We start from the raw sequence: 21,617 nt of genomic DNA, 5'->3' as shown, positions 1-21,617 counted from the left end.
CCAGTAAATATTTAATCTGTATAACCTATTTCATATGCCTGTAAACCCAGCATCATATAAAAATTTCTTTAAAGGATTTGTGAATGGGAAAACTTCAAGAAGCAGTGTAGTGTAATGATTAAGAAATGTACCATAACTGTCATGGGGTTGTAGTAATAAAACTGTCTTTTGCCCACTCATGAATAGTAATAAATACGTAGTGTGACATAAAAGATATTTAAAGGAAATTGAACCATAAAGCAAGACTTCTCAAACTCAAATGTTATGTTTATTGTTTTGTAACCTTGTACAAGTTAATTAGCCTTTGTGTTCCAGTCTTCATATGTAAGATGAACTGAATCATCATGCTTGTTAAGATTTGAAATATTAATTATTTAAAGTACTCATAATTATACTAGCATTTTTTAACACGTTAACTACTGAGTTTTTTTTTTTTTTTTAATCCTGTTCTTACTGTTCATTATTTCATTTTTGGTTATTTAAAGAGATTTGATCGTGTTTATCTTCCAGCTCTGGTCAGTGTGTGTGTGTGTTTGTGTGTGTGTGTGTGTGTGTGTGTGTGTGTGTGTGTGTGTGAAATCTTTTATTAGCCTCTATAAATGATGGGTTTTTTTCTGAGATTTTTTATTGAATTATTATGCCCCTATTTCTACATACTGTTATATAACTTCTTGCACTTTCTAAAGTTTTTCATTTTCCCCTGGCACCATTTCCATTTCTTGCTCAATTATCTTGGTATTTGAATTCTATGTCAGATGTTTTTCTCAAGTATCTGATGATTTCTCTCTGTTCGTATTCAATGGTAAACGACTGAAAAACTAACTGGAGGGACTTTGTGTCTGAGCATATAACCTGTGAATAAGTTCATTTATGGCTCATAAGCTCATCCATCTTTAACAATCTTCCAGTCTCCTGATGTCTTGCTTGTTCTGTTTAAGAATGACTTCTGGCCGGGCGGTGGTGGCGCACGCCTTTAATCCCAGCACTCGGGAGGCAGAGCCAGGCGGATCTCTGTGAGTTCGAGGCCAGCCTGGGCTACCAAGTGAGCTCCAGGAAAGGCGCAAAGCTACGCAGAGAAACCCTGTCTCGAAAAATAAAAAAAAAAAAAAAAAAAAAAAAAAAGAATGACTTCTGTTGTTCCGACAGCCTAGCAGTCATGTGTGTGTATGTGTGTGTGCACACATGTGTATGTATGTGTGTGGTGTGTGTGTATGTGTGAGGTATATGTGCATACATGCACGTATATGTGTAATGTGTGTGCACATGTGTGTGTATGTGTGTGTAGTGTATGTGTGGTGTGGTTTTGTATGTGTTGGAGTGGAACTTGGATCACTCTTCCTTTGGAGATCTTCAATAAACCATCATCTTATCACATCTCTTTGCTCTGCTCCTACTTCAGAGGTTGTCTGTTTTGCCCTCCATTTCTGAGGCAGAGGAGGGAGGAGTAGCATCCTGGCTCTGGGAGAACATATAGGAGGATCCAGGGTCTCGCCAGTTGCTTTTAAAGACTTTCAGCAATCCTTGTGTTTTCATACAAATGATGCTTCTAGCTTTCTGAAATTACTGGTTTCTTTTGTCATTAAGCCAGTTGTTAAGATTAAGGAAAGCCAAGTGGTAGAAACTAGACTATTTTATTATTTTTTTCTTTCTTCTGTATAATCTCATAGAGAGGATCACTTAAGACACAGAAGCGTAGGGTAAAGAATTATGCTTGTTGTGGCATTTTCACATTGGAAACAGCTGAAAGGTCCACAAGACAGAAGTGGTGAACTGAATTTTGATTAAGCAATGCAGTGTAATATTTTAAAGCCATTGAAAATCATGTGCTTAATAAATAATATGGAAAGATCATATCATAAGTTAGCATATAGCTTAGTATACATAATGGTCAATATGTATTTTGTAATGTGTATGAGTATGTGTGCAGACACACATGCATATATATAGAAGAAGCTAGGAGAGGAATACTCAAGTATGTTCAAATTACTTATCCTTGGGTAGTAAATAAATGACTGGCTGTTCTGTTTTTCATGTTTCCATTCATAAACACAAAAAAATTCTTGTAATCCAGTGAATTCATTTCCTCTGTACTAAAATGGGTACCCTCAGCCAATTGAGTAGCCTCCAGAGATAAAAAACTGTGAGAGCCAGGGCCACAGTACACTTCTTCTGAAGTCACCGCAACTGCACAAAGCCTGAGCCATTGCCAAAATTCTAGTTACCACAGCTTGTGTGTTCAGGAGTTAAGGGTCTTATGTAACAAGGAAAGTGAGTATCTCCACCTGCCCAAGGACTCATATCTCTAAAATGTGTGTGGCAACAAAACATGCAGTCATGGACTTCATGTCTTCAGCTACATAAGAGATAATATCAGCTCGGCTTTTGTTTAGGACATTTGTCCAGATTCCAGTGAATTGTGTTGTGTTTATTTTGACTCTGATTATGATATCTTCTCAGAATGCATCTGGGGTAAGAGTCTATCTAGTCCTGTAGCTAGGCATCATATCATTGCTATTCAAAACAATGAATACATTATTTATTGATTTAAGTCAATGTCATGTGAAACTGTACCTGATTTCTTATTAAGACCAAAAACGTTTGCCACAATTGTTCAAATACTCAAATATGTCACTTTTCAAATAAATAATAAATAAAATCTTTTGAATATTCATAGTAATATAACAATCAAAGGTAGAAATAATCCAGTAAATGGTGGGTAAACAAAATTTAGTATATACATACAATGTAATATTTGCTAATGAAAAATAATGAATTCATGATGTATATTACAACATGGATAAACATGTTAAGTGAAAGAAACCATAAATTTTGTATCACTCTATATAAAATGTCCAAGAGACCCAAATTCATAGAAACAGAAAGATTAGTAGTTGATTCTGGCTGTAGAAGATGCATTGGATATCTTTACAGAATGGTAAAAATATCTTGAAGGTGGATAGTGGTTATGATAGTTAATCTCTATTGTTAACTTGGTTGCAGTGAGACACCTGGGAGATTTGTACAGCACAGCACTGAGTATGGCAGTAAGGACATTTCCAGAGATGATTTGATCGTGAAGGCTCTGACCTAATCAATGGGTTAATCCATTGTAAGATTCAGAATTTGAATAGGCCAGTGAGATATGGTGGAATTGTGGAAGGTGGAACTAGTTAGAGGAACTTGTTCATTGTGGACTTGCCTTTGACAGATATATCTTAGCTTTGTATCCTTTTTATACCTGTCTGCATCCTGCATCCTACATCCTGATATCATGAGATGGGAAGTTCTACTCCTCCACACTACACTTTTTTGCCTAGCAACAGGCCTGGAAACAATGCAGCCAAATGACTATGGACTGTATCTCTGAACCAAAATAAATCCTTCCTCATTTTATCTTGGTCATTTAGGTATTCCATCACAGTAACAGAAAGCTTATTCGATGATGAGAACTGCACAACTCTGAAATATTAAAAACCAATAGACTTCAAAGTATTGATTTTACCTTAATTGTAAACCATATAAGCTGGGCCTTATGGTTGTATGCTACATATCTGTAGTCCCAGCTGTCTTGAGGCAGAGAAGGGAGGATCTTAAGTTTGAGGCCAGCCTGAACTTTGTTGTATAAAATGTGACCCTGTCCTCCCTACCCCTAGAGGGAAAAAATAGTATTTGATCTTGAAAAATAAAAATTGCGATTTAGATAAACTTAAAATATAATTATAGTTGCTATTGTAAATTCCCACATCATTTGTGGTTCTGGCTAATAAAAAATAAAAACAAAAATCATGACATACTTTTCTTACAAAATGCTGTTTTTAATTATAACACGTGACAAAAATAATTTTAAAGTTTCTTTCATAGCTACTCACTAAGTCACCTTACAAAATAATAAATTGGCATTCAGTATCTATATTTAATACAAGATTTTAAATTCTGTTTTTATTGTTTAAAAAGTAAATTAAGTTTGTAGGTGCAAAAACTAGCAATTTGATATTGGGAAAATAAATGTCTTTATTCTCCACTGTTACTTCATTCATTATTCCAGTGAATAAGTTTTTGAATTCTAGAAGTACAAATGAGTAGACAGATTATACAATGATGTATTTTATTTCATGGCAAACACAACAGTAACTACATTAAGTGCTGATTCCATACTTTGCTTAAGTATATATTTTTATTAGTATATACTTTACTTCTTGCTAAAATAGAATTGATTTTTGTGAATATAGAAATTCAGATGTATTTGAATAATAGTTCATTAAAAAACATTAAACTAAAAAAAATAAAAAATAAAAAAACCAACATATATTCGTTATAGAGCATTAAGAAATATAAATGGTGGCCAGGTAATGGTGGTGCATGCCTTTAATCTCAGGACTTGGGAGGCAGAGGCAGGTGAATCTGAGTTCCAGGACAGCCAGGGCTATACAGAGAGACCCTGTCTCAAAAAACAAAACAAACTAACAAAATACAAAAGGCATACACACAAGAATATCAATCAGATATAACCACTGTTGACATTTTCATAAAGGCCTTTGCATAGTTGTTTTTTTTTTCCTGTTTTTTAACAACAAGAACAACAACGAAGTCCACTGCTGTATTTAGTGGGATTCAAAAACAACAATAAATGTAACTATTTAAAAAAAAATTAAACTTCATATCTGATATAACACTCTTCTGTTTTAAAATTGTCTATATTAAGGCCTGGGGATATAGCTCAATTAGCAGAAGACTTTCCAGCATGCATAAATCCCTGAGTTCAATCCTCTGCCCCACATAAACTGGACATGATGGTGCACCTTAGTCATCCTAGCACTTGACAGATTAAAGCAGGGGAGGAGAGTTTCATAGTCATCCTTAAGTATGCCCTGAACTACACAGGACACTTGTCAGAAATGGAAAGAAGAAAGGATGAAGGGAAGGAAGGAAAGGAGAGAGGGAGGAAAGGAAGGAAGGGAGAGAGGGAGGGAGGGAGGAAAGGAAGGAAGGGAAGGAGGGAGGAAGGAAAGGAAGGAAGGGAAGGAGGGAGGAAAGAAAGGAAGGAAGGAAATCTTATCTCATTCTGTTTGTGTTTAAATCAATTACAAGGCACCCATGTTTGTTTAATGCATTGGAGAACTCTAGCATTGCTGTCATTATGGTTCAGGAAATTACCATATTTAACACTGATGCCATATAATGTATTATTCTGTTTTCTTAGGAACTCCCTGCACCACAACTTGATGATAATGGTAAAAAAGAACTTGATGATGCACATAATCCTCAAACACCAGATGCAGATGTTAACATGAAAATAGCCTGGCGATACCAGTTTCAACCCAAGATGCAGGCAAGTCAACATACAAACTACCTCTAAAATTTACAAATGCATTTCATTTTACTTTGTAGAATCTCTGGTTTGCCCTACCAGGTCTTAGGTCTTGTGGCTTTGGCCCAATTTTTCCTTTTGAAATGGGAATATTATTCTGTGCCATTGTATATTAGAAGTATAAGAGATAAAACTTGTTTTCTTTCATGTGGGTCTGTTCATAGAGGCCAATGTTACTTGTCTTCCATCTCTCTCCACCTTACTTATGGCTGTCAACAACTGTTTATAGAACCAATTTTACATGAAGGTTTTTCCTCTTGTAAGCGTTAATTACTGTAACAGTTGTTGAGGCATCTAATGGCTTTCAGAGTTTTTCTTCATCATGAATTGGTCCATGTGAGAGAAAGCTAGCATATAGGCTTGAAGCCAAAGAAATCAATCCTTCTAAGTTGATGGTATCATTTGGGAATTTTTAGAAAATGTTGTAATTATATGATTTGTGTGTTTGTGTCGGTATGTGATCATGTGAACTGGTTTCTGAAAATGTTAGACCATTGGATCTTGGAGATGAATGACAAGAAGTTGTCAAAAATCAGACCTTTGTCCTGGGAATGAACATTTCTTAACTGCCCAGTCATATCTCTAGTGCTGTAAATTTTTTAAAGTCTATTTATATCATTTTGAAGTGTGGAAATGAGGACAAACTCATACAAGAGAAAAACCCTATTCATTTAAACAATTTGGTAAAGACTTTGGACATCACAGTTGTCTTCAGCTTCAAGAAAAAGAAATCATGTTTCATTTATTTTTCATCACACACTTGAAGGAAGTAAATCACTTACCAGGTTCAATTAGGACTAATGGTGGAGATCACTGCATTGTGATTCCTATCTTGAAACTTTTGAGGTAGATACTAAAGTGTGCTATATGTGGGACAAATACATTTAGTGATGTTTCTTTTGTTGCCTTTATATTTCTCCTATGCCTTTTGTTCATTTTCTATTGTACTTTTCTTAGTGATAGGTATTTTTCTGCTGTAATGCAGAGAATGGTATACCCATCATCTAAGTGGTCCACTATTTACTTAAATATCAGGCAGTGTGTGATCATACTTTTCAAGTTAGGATGTCTGTGAAATGGTGGTGGGTTTTTGTTGCTGGCTTTGTTTTTCATATTTTCACAAATTCCCTTGAGATATATGCTTGTAATTCCATTTGGCTTGGATGTCAGTAATGATTCAGGGATATATTTGAACTCATGATCCTCATGTGTCCACCTCCTGAGTACAAGTCCAAAGGTAGATGATGTACTCCCATCATGTATGCTTTTTTCAACAAAATTTAACAATATTAATGTTTAAATGCTTAATGGAAGAGAATATAAGAAACATTAAATACCTCATTGTGTATTCAAAAAAAATAAATAAAAAATAAATAAATATGGCTGTCCCATTCCATAGGCTGAGGTCCTGAACTTTATAAAAAAAAGAAAGCACATTGAACATGAGCATTCTTCTCTCTGCTTTCTGACTATGGAAACAATGTCACTTGCTTCATATTCTCCTGCTGCCATACCTTCTCCACCATGTCAGACTGTTCAAGGGAACTCTGAGCTCTAACAAGCTCATTTCTTGTCAGATAAGCTGGTCATAGCAGTGAGAAAAGTAATACGGTACTTCATATTTCATATGTCACAGTATTTTAGAATTAACTGTTCGGATACCTTCTCTATCAGATGAGACTTCTTTGTGAAGATAGAGAATTTAATTTATTTTCTCCTGTATGTCCACCACCTATACTAATGCCTACATAGTGAATAATAATAAATGTAGGTGATTAATAGTTAATAATTTGAATGTATTCATTCAGTCAGCAAATATCAAGTAGTTGCCCATGAGCTGTGTACAAAACATGCACACTAAATAATAGCAAGCTCACCTTTTACACATATAATTTATTTGAGTAACATGATTTAAAACTTTGATTTAGACAACTGAACGAACTACAAATTAGAGAATATTTGTGCTCATATGTAAAATAGGGACTGATTTTCCTTGTATATGTTGATCCTATTGAATGAACAAGGACAACCCAGTTTTTACAAGTCAGCAAAGATAGGAAGAAAATTTTTGTGACTCATAAACTTATTAAACAGGTGTCTGGTTTCAGTTACAACAAGGGAAATGTAGTTTAAAACTATAATGATGCCATGTCAGTGTTCAATAACCAGCGCCATGGTGTTCTAAAGTGTTTGTCAAGATACTTTATTAGCAGTAGAGAGAAAATCATACGCTCATTCTTGCTGATAGGAGTACAAGTGGTAGAAGAGTGCAGGATGGCTCAGCAGGTCAGAGCACTTGCTGCACTGGCCTAACCACCTGGGTTTGCACACTCAACCCACATAAAGGGGAAGGGGAGAGCCCACCCCACAGCACTGACTAGGGTCACACATGTTCACACTTAACATACATCACACACACGCACAATTTTAAGAGAAATTTTAAATATAGCTTCTGTAAAGGATAATATTTGGTAATAGCCTTCAAAATTTACCTCGTGAATATATTTACTCAGCTTTAGAATATATAAAAGCCATTCATACAGCATATTTAAATAGTGAACGACTGAAAATAACCTAAATGTCTACTAGTAAACAACAAGTGATATATATCATAGTATATCTGGAGTGTAAAGTTGTTTATATTAAAAACTAATAAAGGAGAACTGGGTATATTCAAAAGTTTGTCACATGTTTAGCCTAGTGAGGATGTGACTGAGAATCTAGGAGAAATGTAGCTCATCTACTTAGGACAGAGAGTTAACTGACAGGTTGAAACTTAGAGGAAATGGAGGGAATGCTTGAACCTCAGTGGTAGTTGGCATGTGCTTTATCTATTAAGTTTATTATGTCATTTTTTGATTTGGGGATTTTTTTTTACCATGTTTAACTTTTAGAGTTCTTTATAGATTGTGAATATTAACCCCCTTTCATATGCATAGTGGGTAAAAATTGTTAATTATTAAAGTAGGCAGTCTCTTTACTCTGCTGTTTCTTTTGCTATATAGAATTGTTTTCATTATATGTCATCCCATTTCTGGATGCTTGAGATTATGCCCTGTGCTGTTGAGGCCTTCCCATCCTGTGCCTATGCCTGAGTGTCTGATCTTTTTTTCTCTAGCAGTTTCAGCCTCAGATCTTATATTCATTCAGTTCTTTGATCCATCTATTGATTTTTGTACAGGGTAAGAGATACTGATTTAGTTTCCTTCTATGTATATGGTTATTCACTTTCCCAGTACTTGCTGCTCAGGAGATTAACCAGCACACAGAATAACAGGGAAAAGATAATCTCCTGTTATTCTGTGTGCTGGTTAGTTTTTTGTCAATTTGACATGAGCCCCATACATCTGGGAAGAGGGAATCTCAATTGAGAAAAATGCTTCCATCAAATTGGCCTGTAGGCAGATATGTGGGGTATTTCCTTGATTAATGTTTGATATGGGAGGGTCCAGCTCATTTTGTGGATGTTACCACCCCTGGGCGGGTAGTCTTGGGGTGTAGAAGAAAGAAGGCTGAGCAAGCCATGAAGAGCATGCCAGTAATCAGGATTCCTCTATGGCCTCTACCTCAGTCCCTGCCTCCAGCTTTCTGCTTGAGTTCCTGCCCTAACTTCTCTCAGTGATAGAGTATGATCTTGGAGTTGTAAGGTGTAATAAACCCTTTCCTCCCTGAGTTGCTTTTGTTAATGGTTTTCAGCAGAGCAATAGAAAACAAACTAGGACATTCTAGTTTCCCTTTTCCCTTCTCTTACTTTGATAAGACTGACCAATAGCAACGTAGGGGCAAAAGAGTTTCTTTGGTTTATACTTCCAAGTCACAGTCCATTATTGCTAAATCAAGTCAGGAACTCGAGCAAAAACTTGAAACAGAGACCATAAAGAAACAGTGCTTCCTGGCTTTTAAATTATTTTATTTAATAATTTTAATTAAATATAAATATAATGACATTTTCCTTCTTTCCCTTTCCTCTATCTAATGCCTCCCATACACCCACACACTCTTGCCTTTCTCTCAGATTTACAGTCTCATTTTTCTAATTTTGGTACACATGCACATACACATAAATATGTAAATATAATCTGTTCATTTCATATAATGTTACTTGTATGTATATGGTTTCAGGGATGACGACTTGGTATTAGATAAACAGTTGTGAGGCTTTTCCCTGGGGAAGACTATTTCTCCAGCTCTCAGCATTTTTTTGGTTGCCTGTAGTTGAAATTTCCTACTTCCATGTTAGTATGTCTTTTGGTGTCTTCCTTGTTTAGGTAGCCACCTTCTTGACAATTAATGGATGTAGCTTCCCTGATATTTCTTGGAGACACAAGAAAGACACATCAGACTTTCTGTGTCTCTGGTTCTTTCCATCTTTCCATCCTGTCTTCCATGATGATTCCCCTAGCCTTAGGTCCAGGAGTTGTGTAGCTGAAGTTTTCCTGTGTACTGTCTGGCCCACAGTCAGGACAAATCTCTCTCACCCACCTGTCCCCAGCCGCTCAGACCCAAATAAACATACACAGGCTAAATTTATTTTTAAACTATGGCTATGGCATGCTTCTTGCTATCTAGTTCTCATATCTTAAATTAACCCATTTCTGTAAATCTATACTTTCCCATGTGGCTTGTGGCTTACCGGTACTTTTACATCTTGCTTCTCGTGGTGGTGGCTGGCAGACTCTGCTCTATCTTTCTCCTCTCTATCTGTTTGGATTTTCCACCTGCCTCTAAGCTGCCTTGCCATTGGCCAAATGACTTTATTTATCAACCAATCAGAGCAACATATTTTTACAGCATACAGAAAGACATTCCCCCATCAGAGTTGTATTGTAGATGTCTTCAGTGGGGCTAGGAACCACATGGTCAGTTGTTATCTGCATTTTGATAGGTCATGATTTTCTGTAATGGTCTCTGTTGCAAAGAGAAGTTTCCTTGATGAGTGGTAAGAGCTGTGCTTGGCTGTGGATATAAAGATAGATTTAGAATGCAATTAGGAATTACACTTGTTTAATAGAGCTGGCTGTTATAGATTTTCCTCCAAGATTCATGACTTCACTAGCTGCAGCTAGGTTTCCAGTACCAGGCATGATTTTCCCCTTATCAGTGGGCCTTAAGTACAATTAGAGAGCTGTTGGTTACCACCCAGATTTGTGTGCCATTGTTGTGTCCTTAGGGATATTTTGCCATCCTGGTCATTGCTATGGTTCACAAGCATCATAGCTGGATAGGACTGTTGGTTGCTTCCCTTCCTTGGAGCTTGCATGGTAGATTCTGGTGCCTAGGCCCCAGAGAGAAGGCTTTCCAATCAGATCCAGCATTGATCCTCTGGACCTGTGTTCTAAAGTCCATGGTATCTTCAGCAATAAGGCGTTCTCTTCAACCTCTGGGGGGAAATCAAAGGCTATAATAATAGCTTCTAATGTTTTGGGAGTCCCCTGGCCAACAGTTCAAAACGGTGCTTCTTAGGCCTGGTATTGAGGTTTTGTTAGAGTCTTTCTGTTGCTCTTGGGATGAGTGGTGTCAGCCATGCGGGAAAATCTTATTTAAACTATATGTAACTACATGTATACACATAGAATTATATGTACTATATGTAACTTTTTCATACATCTTCACTGTTATTTTACCTTTCTCCATCCCTCTCCTTCTGTTTTAACCACGATCTCCCCTCCCTAATTAGAGTGGTTCCCACCCTCCAGTTTTTTCCCTTTCAAACCACTTGTATCCTGCTATTTCTTTTTGTGTTGCCTCGCACCTCATGGCCCCAGTTCACTTTCTCAGTTTTTGTGGTTACAGCAGATTATATGCTCACATCCAAAGATCTGGAGTTAAGAGCAACATATGAGAGAGAAAACACAAGACATTTTGTCTTTCTGGATCTTAGTTACCCTACTCAATATAATTTTTCTAGTTCCAGCCATTTACCTGAAAATTTTATTATTTCATTTTTCTTTCAGCTTAACAGTATTCTAATATATATATATATATATATATATATATATATATATATGAATAACATTTTCACCATCCATTCATCAGTTGAAGGACATTTCAGTTGTTTCCATTTCCTACCTGTTGTGTATAGAACAGAAATGAATAAGGCTGAGCAAGTGTCTGTGGAGTAGGCTGTCAAATCCTTTGGGCACATGCCAGTGAGTGGTAGAGTGAGGTCATGTGGTAGGTTTATTTTTAGCTTTTAGAGGATTCTCCAAGAAGTACAGAGTGGCTGTACCAGTCGCAATCCCACCAACAGCAAATGAGGATTGCCCTTTCCCACACCTTCTCCAGTATTTGTTGTCAGTTGTCTTGTTAATCTCAGCCGCTCTGACAGGGTTGAGATGAAATCTCAAAGTTTGAATGAATTTTTTTAAAGGTATTTCTTAGCCTCTCTCATTTCTTCTTTTAAGAACTCTCTCCTCTGTTCAGGTCCCAGGCCTACTTTGGAATGGGTCTTTTGTATTGTTTTGTTCTTTTTACTCTTTTTTTTTTTTTTAAGTTCTTTCTATATTCTAGATATTAATCCTCTGTCAGAAATATTGCTGACAAAGATTCTCTCCAGTTCTTTGGTCTTCCTCTTCACTTGATTGTTTCTTTTCCTGTGTGGAAACATTTTAGTTCTATGAGGTCTCACTTGGTAAGTGTTGGCCTAAGTTCTACTAGGTTGTCCTGGAGCAGTTTCAGTTTCTGGTTTCAAACTTAGGTCTTTGATCTGTTTCATTGGTTTTTGTACAAGGTAATAGGTAATAATTTTTTTAATTACTTAAATAACATTTTTTTTTTCATTTATTTTACATACCAACCACAGTTTCCCCTCCCTCCTCTCCTCTCATCCCCCCTCCCCTGCTTCCCATCTATCCCCCTCCCCTTCCACTCCTCCTCCATCTCCATTCAGGAAGGGGTAGGTCTCCCATGGGCTTGAGCAAAGACTGGCACATCAAATTGAGGCAGGACCAAGCTCCTCCCCTTGGGTCAAGGCTGGGCAAGGTAATCCAGCGTGGGGAACGGATTCCCAAAAGGATTTGGGTATAATTTTATTATTTCAAGTGTGGACATCCAGTTTTCCCACCAATATTTGTTGAAGACAAAGATACAGTATATCTTGTGGCCCATTTGTGGAAAAAACTAGATGACTGTAGTAACACACACTTATGTTTGGGTCTTCTGTTTCATTCCATTGATCTTCATGCCTGTTTTTGTGCCAGTACCATTTTTATTTTACTACTATTGCTCTGTAATATGAGCCTATGGGGGCCATTCTTATTCAAACCACCACACCTGGAATGAAACACAGTTAAGTAATGTGAACTTGAAACCAGTGTGTACATATTTTATTGAGATTTTTCATCTGTACTCATCAGGGATATTGGCCTATAGTTTTCTTATGTTTTGCCCTTATTTGTTTTCAATGTCAGGGTAATAGTGGCTTTGGAGAATGGGGATTGTTCAGAGTCCTTCCCCTCTCTGTTTTCTAGAACAGTATGAGGAGCATTGGTGTTAGTCTTTGCTAAAGCTTTGGTAGAATTTGACAATGAATCAACCTTATTCTGTGCTTTCTTTGTTGGTACAGTTTTTATTACTACTTCAGTGTGATTGCTTCAGATGGATCTGTTAAAGCTATTCATATACTCCTCATTTAATTTTGGTAGATCATCCTTGTCTAGGAATTTTTCCAGAGTTTTTTTTAGATTATAACTTTTCAAAGTATTCCTTAATGATCCTCTGATTTCATTGAAATCTGTCTTATTATCTTTTTCATCCTAAAATTCCTAATTTGGATTCCCCACTACCACCCTCTCATTATTTTGTCTAGAGGTTTTACAGCTTTGTTTGTTTTTCTAAAGAACCAAATTTCTGGTTGATGCATTATATTTATTGTACTCTTCATGGACATTACATTAATTTTCAAACTTTAATGTTTCTTGCTATCTAATGCTTTGAGATTTCGCATTGTTTTTATTTTTCTGTGACCTTAGGTTACATAATTGAGTTAATTCTATGAGATTTCTCTAATTTTTTTAAATGTAAATGCAGTAAAAACTTAACAGAACTGCCTTATCCCAGAAAGTCTGAATTGCCCTTATATTAATTACTTTTTATTGCTGTGATAAAACATTATGATCAAAAGTGACTTACAGAAGAAAGACTTTATTTTGGCTTACAGTTCTACAGGGAGAGTCCATAACGGTGTGGGAGGCATGGTAGTAGGTGGCCAGAGCAGGAAGCCAATAGATCATATCTCCAACCACAAATCGGAAGCAGAGAAAACATGTTGGAGTGGATGAGGCCATGAACTCTCAAAACCCATCCCTAAAGATGTGCTTCTTCCATCAGGACTCAGTCTTCTAATGGTTCTATAACCTTCCCACACATAGCCACAATTTTCTTTCCTTTGATTCTAAGAGTGATTTAATTGGCCCCTGGTTTCTTCAGTGACCAGCTCTTCACTAAAGACTTCATTGTTCATTCTTCAAGAATATATGTAGTGTCTGTTATGTTTTGTTTTGTTTTTCAGTGATTTTTTTTTTTCTATTTTACTGTGGTCTGGTAAGATACATGAAATGAATTCAGTTCTTTGCCCATTTGTTAACATTTGCTTTGCAACCTAGATTTGGGGTTATTTTAGAAAAGGTTCCATGAGTTTCTAATCAGAATGTCCTATATGAATTTGGTAATTTTATTTCTTCTATTATGTAACAACTAAATCTATAGTTTCTGTATTGGTTTTTAAATTGAGTGACTTATCCAAAGATGAAAGTGGGGGTACTGAAGTTATTCACTGATGTTGTTTGTATTAGAACTTATTTCATCTTTTATACCAACTAATTACCAACTACTATTTGTCTTATAAAATTTGGAGATACAATAGTGCACATATATTTACAATTGTATCTTCTTGATTATTTGTTCTTTGTATTAACATGGCCTTTAAATTTTTATTTATTTTAATTTTTATGTGAATGGATATTTTGCTTCTGTGTATGTCTGTATATCTCATGCATGGATGGTACCCACAAAAGCTAGAAGAGGACCTTAAATCCCCTTGAATTGAGTTACAAAGGGTTGTGAGCTGTTGTTACTGGAAATTGAACCTGGGTCCTCTGTAGCCTTAACTGTTGAGCCATCCGTCCACACCAATCTGGCTGTCTTCATATCACTAGTTTGGGTTTGAAATAGACTTTCTTACATAATAGAATATCTTACCAGCGTGATGAATTTCAGGCTCCAGTCATTTGATATGTTGATTCCAACCTTTTACTCTACGCATTTCTTTACCAGTGAAAGTATGTTTCTTAATAGAGCTGATAGTTGGATCTTGTTTTTTAATCCAGTTAGAGATCTGCATCTCTATTCATTAATTGAGGCCTTTTAAAGTGAATATTATTATTGAGACAGGTTTCTAATTCCTGTAATTTTGTTGTTGGTTGTTTTTCTGGATGTTGAATTATTTGTGGTTTTTTTTGTTGTTGTTTTTGTTTTTGTTTCAGGGTTTGGTGTGTGTGTGTGTGTGTGTGTTCTGTTTTCCTTATTGGTATTAGAGTTTTGCTAGTTTAAATATATGAGTCTATGAGGACCATTTCTCATTCAAACTACCAAAATATGCTTTTTCCTTTTTATTTTCTTTTATTTTTGGTATTGGGCATTATTGATGCTCTCCTACTTGTCTGTTGTTCATTTTTCTCAAATGAAATTTATTTCCTGTGATCTCATAATTAGACTCTTCCTTCCTCCTCTATATATGGTCTTCCTTTCAGTACCGTCAGTATTGGTGGCTTAGTGGTCATAACTGCCTTCATTTGTGCTTGTCTTGAAAAGCTCCTATTCCTAGGTCAAGTTTTAGAACTAGCTTGCTGGATGGAACAACAGTCTTGGTTGATATTTATTTTCTTGACTTGAAGCATAGCATTCCATGTTTTCCTGACTTCTTAGGGTTGTTAATGAGAGATGTGGTGCTATTTTGATATGTTTGCCTTGTGTGTTCATGTTCTCGTTTTATAACTTTTATTGTTTCTTTTTTAAATATATATTTATTATTTATTTATTTGGTGAAGGAGTGTATTCTTGTCATGGTCTGTATATGGAGGTCAGAGTACACCCTTCAGGAGGAGTTGATTCTCTCTTTATACTATGAGAGACCTAGGGATGGAACTCAGATCATCACATTGGCAGCAAATGTGTTCACCCTCCAAGCCATCTCTCTGGCCCTAATAATATTTCTATTGCTTTGTATTTTTGACATCTTGACTGTGGTCAAAGTTTCTTCTCTGGTCATGTCTATTTGGGGTTCTAAATGCCTCGTGTTTGAATGTCAATTCCTTTCTCTCTATTTGAAAAAATATTTTAATATAATGCTATTGAACAGCTCCTGCGGCTTTTAATCTCAGCTCCTTCTGTGCTGTGGCTTCTTTGGTTTGGTCTCCTGGTTGTATTACGGAGTTCTTATACATCATGGTCATGCTCTCATTCTTTCCTTAGTAAGTGTGGTATTATCTTTACCATGGCCCCTATTGCTGACTCATGCTTCTGCTTGATCTTGTTTGTCTGTGCTTTCCACTTTTTTTTTTTCTTTTTTTTTTTTTTTTAAGGTGTATCTTTTACTGTGTTATGTCCAGCATTTCTGTTTGGTTGATTTCAGAATCTCAGTTTCCTTGATAATGTTTTTCTCTGTTTTTGTTTTTTTTTTTTAATTTAAATTTCTCTTCTCTGTTGCCGATCTTTTCATCTACTTTGCTAATGCTGTTAGCCAAGTTCTCAGCTGATTTCCTTGCTTTATTCGTCTGCCTATTTGACTCCTTTGTGGGTCCTTGACTCCTTTTAAAAGTGGGATTCTGAAATCCTTCTCTGACACTTGAGCTATCTCATGTCTTTCATTTCAGACTCTCAGAGCCAGGAGCTTGTAGAAGTTTATTGGCTTGTTTTCTCATTTGTGTATTTTGTTGTCATTTTGTTTTGTATATCTTTTGGAATGATTATGTCCTCCAGTTTTTCTATTTTATGTGAGTCTTCTTGGTACTTTGTGTTTGCTTAGGTTATGTTCCCACTACTATTTAGGACAAAAACTGACTATAGTAACCAGGAATTATTTGACAACAATTCTGATGTAAATCTACAGTAACAGATACTAGGTATTATGTCCCTGATAAGGTTCAGGCAGAGGTATATCAGGTGGTATAGGGAAGCATAGTTTATAGGTCTTTAGATCTGAGGGTATTTTTAAAAGTGAACTGAAATGGGAAGGGGGAAAGGAGCGCAAATACAAGTAAGGAGGGAAGTATGTACTACAGACTAGGGATACAAACTGCACAGTCATAAGTGCTTATTTGGTCAAGATCCGAGCTAAAAATAAATAGCTGCACAATTGAAATATAAAGGTTTCATTTTTTAAAAAATTAAAGTAAATGGAAAATATAACATCTGCTAGTATTTTCTTCTAGTCTCTCTCTCTCTCTCACACACACACACACACACACATACACAAGCACGGTTTTCCCCACACCAACATTTGGGTTTTGTAGCTACCTCTGCAAAGTGGAGAGAAGATAACGTAGTCTCAAAAATGCAATCGAGTTGGATCCTGGTTGTTTCCCTTCCAAATGCCACACAGTCCATGCCTGAGAAAATGCCTCTGTCTGCTCTGTTGGGTTGGACACACTTCTTATGTTTCCGTGGTGTTGTGTAGACCGTGGCAGAGGTAGTGTTTCCCTTTTTTTTTTTTATTTGATTTCACCCATTGGTGGTTGTGGATGTTCTCAGCATTGGGTTCCTGTGCAGTACTTCCACCCCAGCATTTCTGGCTGCCCTGCCTGTCTCTGCTCAGGGTGTTCCCAGCTTGTGGTTACTCGCCTACCACACAGCATTTCTCTGGCTACCAGTCTCCTACAGTTTTCTAGCTGAAGTCAGGATAGCCCTTTTTAGTGAGCTACCACCTACCCCGAGCCCAGTAGGGACCCAAGGGTTATGGCTAGATGCCAATTGCTGCTTCCCTTGGAGGTTTCTTCTCAGTGAGACTTAAGCTCATCTTGCTTGTGTTTGTGCCAGCCTTCCTTTTCCCCACACTTCTCACTTGGCTTCACACTCCCTTTGATGATTTGCAATGTTCTTTCACTCTTCTTCTGCTAAGGATAGAAGATATTCCTTCTGACCTCATTTTGTGTGTGTGTGTGCTCATGTGGAGGCCTGGATTGATGTCAGGAGTCTTTATTTGTTGTTGCTACTGCTGCTGTTGTTTTACAGTGATGAGAACAGAACTTAAAGCCTCATACTTGCTAAGCAAGCATCTGTCACCGAGCTGTATTCCAGCCCAACACCATGTCTTTCTTCAGTTGTTTTCACTCTAAGTTTTGAGACAGTGTCTCTTACAGAACTTGGAAATAACCAACTGGCTGGCTGGCCAGTGAGCACCAGTGATATGCCGGTCTCTGACTTCAAGGGGTTTGAGATGGGTGTTGGGAATCTTAACTCAGATCCTCATGCTTGTGTGGCATGACTGAGCATCTTCTCAGCCCCTTATCATAACTTACACTGCAAGAGATCACAAAAAGACAGAACCACCATCTTTCCTGGGACTTCCATTGTTTCTTTGTAAATTATAATTTAGAATATTCTCCTATTTATTCAGTATTCTATTTTTTTCCTGGGAGTTTGCTGAAATACTATATCATCTACAGTGATTTCCTTTTTCATGCTTCATGAAATATTGCTTTCTCTTTCACTGCTTTACTTTCTTCAATACATTAATTAAATTAAAGTAGGAAGTCATATATTCATTTCAGTACTTCTCTTGTGTCTATTTTAGGATGTGAGCTCAGAAAGAGAAAGAGAATGTTTTGCTTTATTGGCATGTAATGTATATTCCATAAAATGAATTAATGAATAAATTAAATAACAAATTGCAATCATTAATACTACCATAAGTAATCGCTTCTTTTTACTTTATTGTCAGTGCTCAAATTTAAGTTTGCTTCTGTTTACAAATGCATGCCTCCAGTTTAAGAAATAAGAATTATGTCTGGCTTCTTTGCTGTCTTTTTTTCCTTTTTCTCTCTTTCTTTTTTGACCCATCACAATAATTTTATGTTCAGTGACTAACCTGTACCAATGATCCTTGGCCAGCACTTGTCTTCATCTTTTTTCGAAGCCTAGGCATTACTTTGCAATTCCCAGTTTGAAAATAAAACAAACAAAAACATTTAGCTTTCTATATTTCCGTGAAGAAAATGAAGTTTCACTATTTTGGTTTAAGAGTAAAGAAGTAAAAGTAGTCCAGAATGAGGTATATCGATGATCAGAGATGCCCTTTAATGTAAATTGTTACCAAATCCAACAAGTGTAGTCCTAGTCTATTTGGGGAATATGAGGGTGTGGATACAGAAGTTAGACACTTAGTAATGCATAAATGTGTCACTCAACCCAACGAATATGTAGTTTTAAGAATCCTTCCTGTATCACTAATGATTTAGTTTCTCTGTCATAGGTGGACTTGCCTTCTCCCTGATTGTTAGTACCCACTCACTCCTCACCCTTCAGATTGCTGGCCTGCAGTGCACTCTGGATTTCACTTCAGAATTGTAGGACTCTAGTACCAACCAGTCTTCCAGCGAGTCATGGCAGCATATCAGACTCTTGTTATAATTAATGGTTTAGCCACAAAAATTCTGGTAGATAAGTTAATATGTCAATGTGCAACAAATTTTTTTCAGTAAGGCAATGGAATTACAAAGAACAATGATAAATTTTCTGATTCTCTAATGAATCATAACTTAGTAATAATAATATTCATATTATGTTCAAATGTATACAACATTAATTGCCAATATCGCATAGATTATTTCGAGAGCATAGTAAGATCGTAATTAGCCCAGTTCTAGTGATTGAGCTGGGGCTCTGCATGGTTTAGTGGGTGGTTGGATTCTTGCTGTCTGGTATGCTACACTCTCAGAAACAAGACTTGCTGACAGTGGTGAGACAGAGCTTACATAGACTATTTGTGTTTCCTCTGTAGTTTGTTGCTTCCTAACACACTGGAGCTCTAGTGTGGTGGAGTTGGAGTGTGCTGTTGTTCTGTTGCTCAGATTTCCTCCTGGACTCCCATCAGATTTCATTTTTTAGCATAGTGAAAACTTCTATTTTTCTTTATTCTACAAATAATAAAGTAAAAGATAGGTTATGTAAGCAATAAAAGTTGTCATATGTAAAATTAAAGCAACATGTTCTTAGCACATGAAATAAATGAACTGCTTTTTCATGATAGGTTGAAATAAATTGCAATTTAATTTTTATGATAATGATATTTTTATAGATAAGCACTGTTAGAGTAACAACAGTAAGATTTTATTTTCAAAGGAAATTGCTAGGTCTCAAAAGATTCTAGTATTTCAGAAATCTGACTGTATGCTAATATTATGTGTCTTGGATAGAAAATTTTGCAAAACTTTTTATCCTATAAGAATATATTTGTTTTATTTTCCTTTGTTAAAAGATTGCAATCTTTCATCAGTAATGAAAACTTTGTGTCTACCTTATCAATATTTTTCCTGTCATATTTGGTCTTAGCATCTAAATAAGTTAGTAACAATTATAGTAAGAAAATTTACCAGTTTTATTTTTACATTTCAATGAATTGTTTGTGGTCTGTATGTAAACTGTCACAACATGAAATCAATTTTCTGCCTTGATTCATCCAAAATCTGAGAATTCTAGCACACTAATATTATAATTAAAAACATTAAAAGTGACGGCAACTTAAAAAGCATACCTTGCATTTTGGTAATTTGGTATATTTCTGTGAGTGCATGGGATTTTAAGAACCTTCAATCCACTAATAAATTTATTAACTCAAACTTAAAAGAAGTGAAAAGTCTCTCTTTCTTTCTCTCTCCCCATGGTCAGTCTGCTAAAATAGATTATTCATGCTTATTTGATTCAGGTAGGCTTTTGCAAGCTTCCCTACCAGGCCTGGGAATGTGGTACATTGAGGCCTTTTCAGAGGCTTCTGACATAGACCAAGCTTTTATTGCATGGTGTTTTATTATAGCCAAATCCTAGTCTCCACCCAGTTTGTAGGCACTCAGCTTATTCTTTTGAATCAGGAAAGGTTATCACCTACCTTAATCCATGCAGTAGCATGGATTAAGGACACCAGTGTGCCCCAGGATTCCCAAAGAGGATCCTGGAAACTTCTGGTTTCTTCTTTTTTGCTGTCTTTACTAAATTCTATTGGGCCTTAGGGGGATTTGCATCTGAAATGGGCAACCTGGTGTTTTTCTCAATGAAGACATCAGATCAAAGTTCAGTTAGTCAAGGCCTTTCTGAAACATTAAGAGGGCTTGGACTTACACAATAAAAAGATGAGCTCTCGCAGAGATTGCAGTAAAAACATTCTGAACTATAATCCGGATAAAGAATCAATTATAGGCCAAAGAACAGACCTTGTTTAAATTGCTTTAGACTAATAACTTTACATTTAAAAACCTTTATACCGTATTTTTAAGAAACTTATTATAATCTCATATAATTTATTTGTCAATACTTTTCATAATAAATGGAGAATTTGTGTCTTAGGAACCATAATTCTGCACATATTATTATTGCATTGAAAAGATTATATTGAAGCCAACTAATAGATGTCTTTCATTAATGAAAATAAATAGTACCTTATGGAGAGATGCACATTCATTTTATTTAGAAAATAAATGTCACACCCACAGACTCAATCTAGGAAAAATGCTTCTATTAGACTTCATGATGTTTTATTTCATGTGACTGTATAATTTGATGTTTATAGGCACTTAATTTAGGAATATAAATCATTGAAATCTTAAATGCACATAGCTAGCTAGTGTCAAGCAAGCATGTTTAACTGAATTAAAAAATTGTCATTCTGTAAGATAAGAACCCACTAAGAGTTCTCACATTTCTGCAGAGACTATATCTGTTTTGAGCATCCCCAAGTTTGCCAGTTTCTTAGCACTCAGGAATGGTCACAATAAACATCAGCCCAGAGCATTTATGGAAAGCTGTTGCGGGGTAGAATTTGTTGCTAGTTCAACTTTATGTAGAAGGGTATGGGGGCAGGGAATGTATTCATTAAAATTAACCTAGAGTCCATTCAGAACAATAGTTAATAGATTTTTACTCACATATGTAAATAAATTCAGTACCAATAGTTATTAGTTTCCTAAGAGAAAGATGGTTTCTTGGGGTAACTGTTATAAAGAACATAAAACCATGAACTAATGATCATGCCAAGTTTCTG

The 21,617-nt window shown here is 36.1% G+C and overlaps 1 protein-coding gene across 4 annotated transcripts in view; it reads left to right on the top strand.

Annotated features, from left to right (window-relative positions):
* Elp4 (elongator acetyltransferase complex subunit 4) overlaps positions 1-21,617 on the top strand; it is a 196,543-nt gene that overhangs the window by 35,909 nt on the left and 139,017 nt on the right. For all 4 annotated transcript variants that reach the window (XR_005091368.1, XM_028877860.2, XM_028877862.2 and 1 more), the window contains exon 4: positions 5,201-5,329. Coding sequence is in view for 3 of the 4 variants with exons in the window: in XM_028877860.2 (XP_028733693.1) it covers positions 5,201-5,329 (129 nt within the window). In the remaining variant the exon portion in view is untranslated. The remainder of the gene's footprint in view (positions 1-5,200; positions 5,330-21,617) is intronic.

This window comes from Peromyscus leucopus, chromosome 4 (genome assembly GCF_004664715.2).
Source record: "Peromyscus leucopus breed LL Stock chromosome 4, UCI_PerLeu_2.1, whole genome shotgun sequence".
Taxonomy (NCBI): domain Eukaryota; kingdom Metazoa; phylum Chordata; class Mammalia; order Rodentia; family Cricetidae; genus Peromyscus; species Peromyscus leucopus.
Note: the sequence above shows the minus strand (reverse complement) of the source record. Positions and strands in the feature narration are given on the sequence as shown.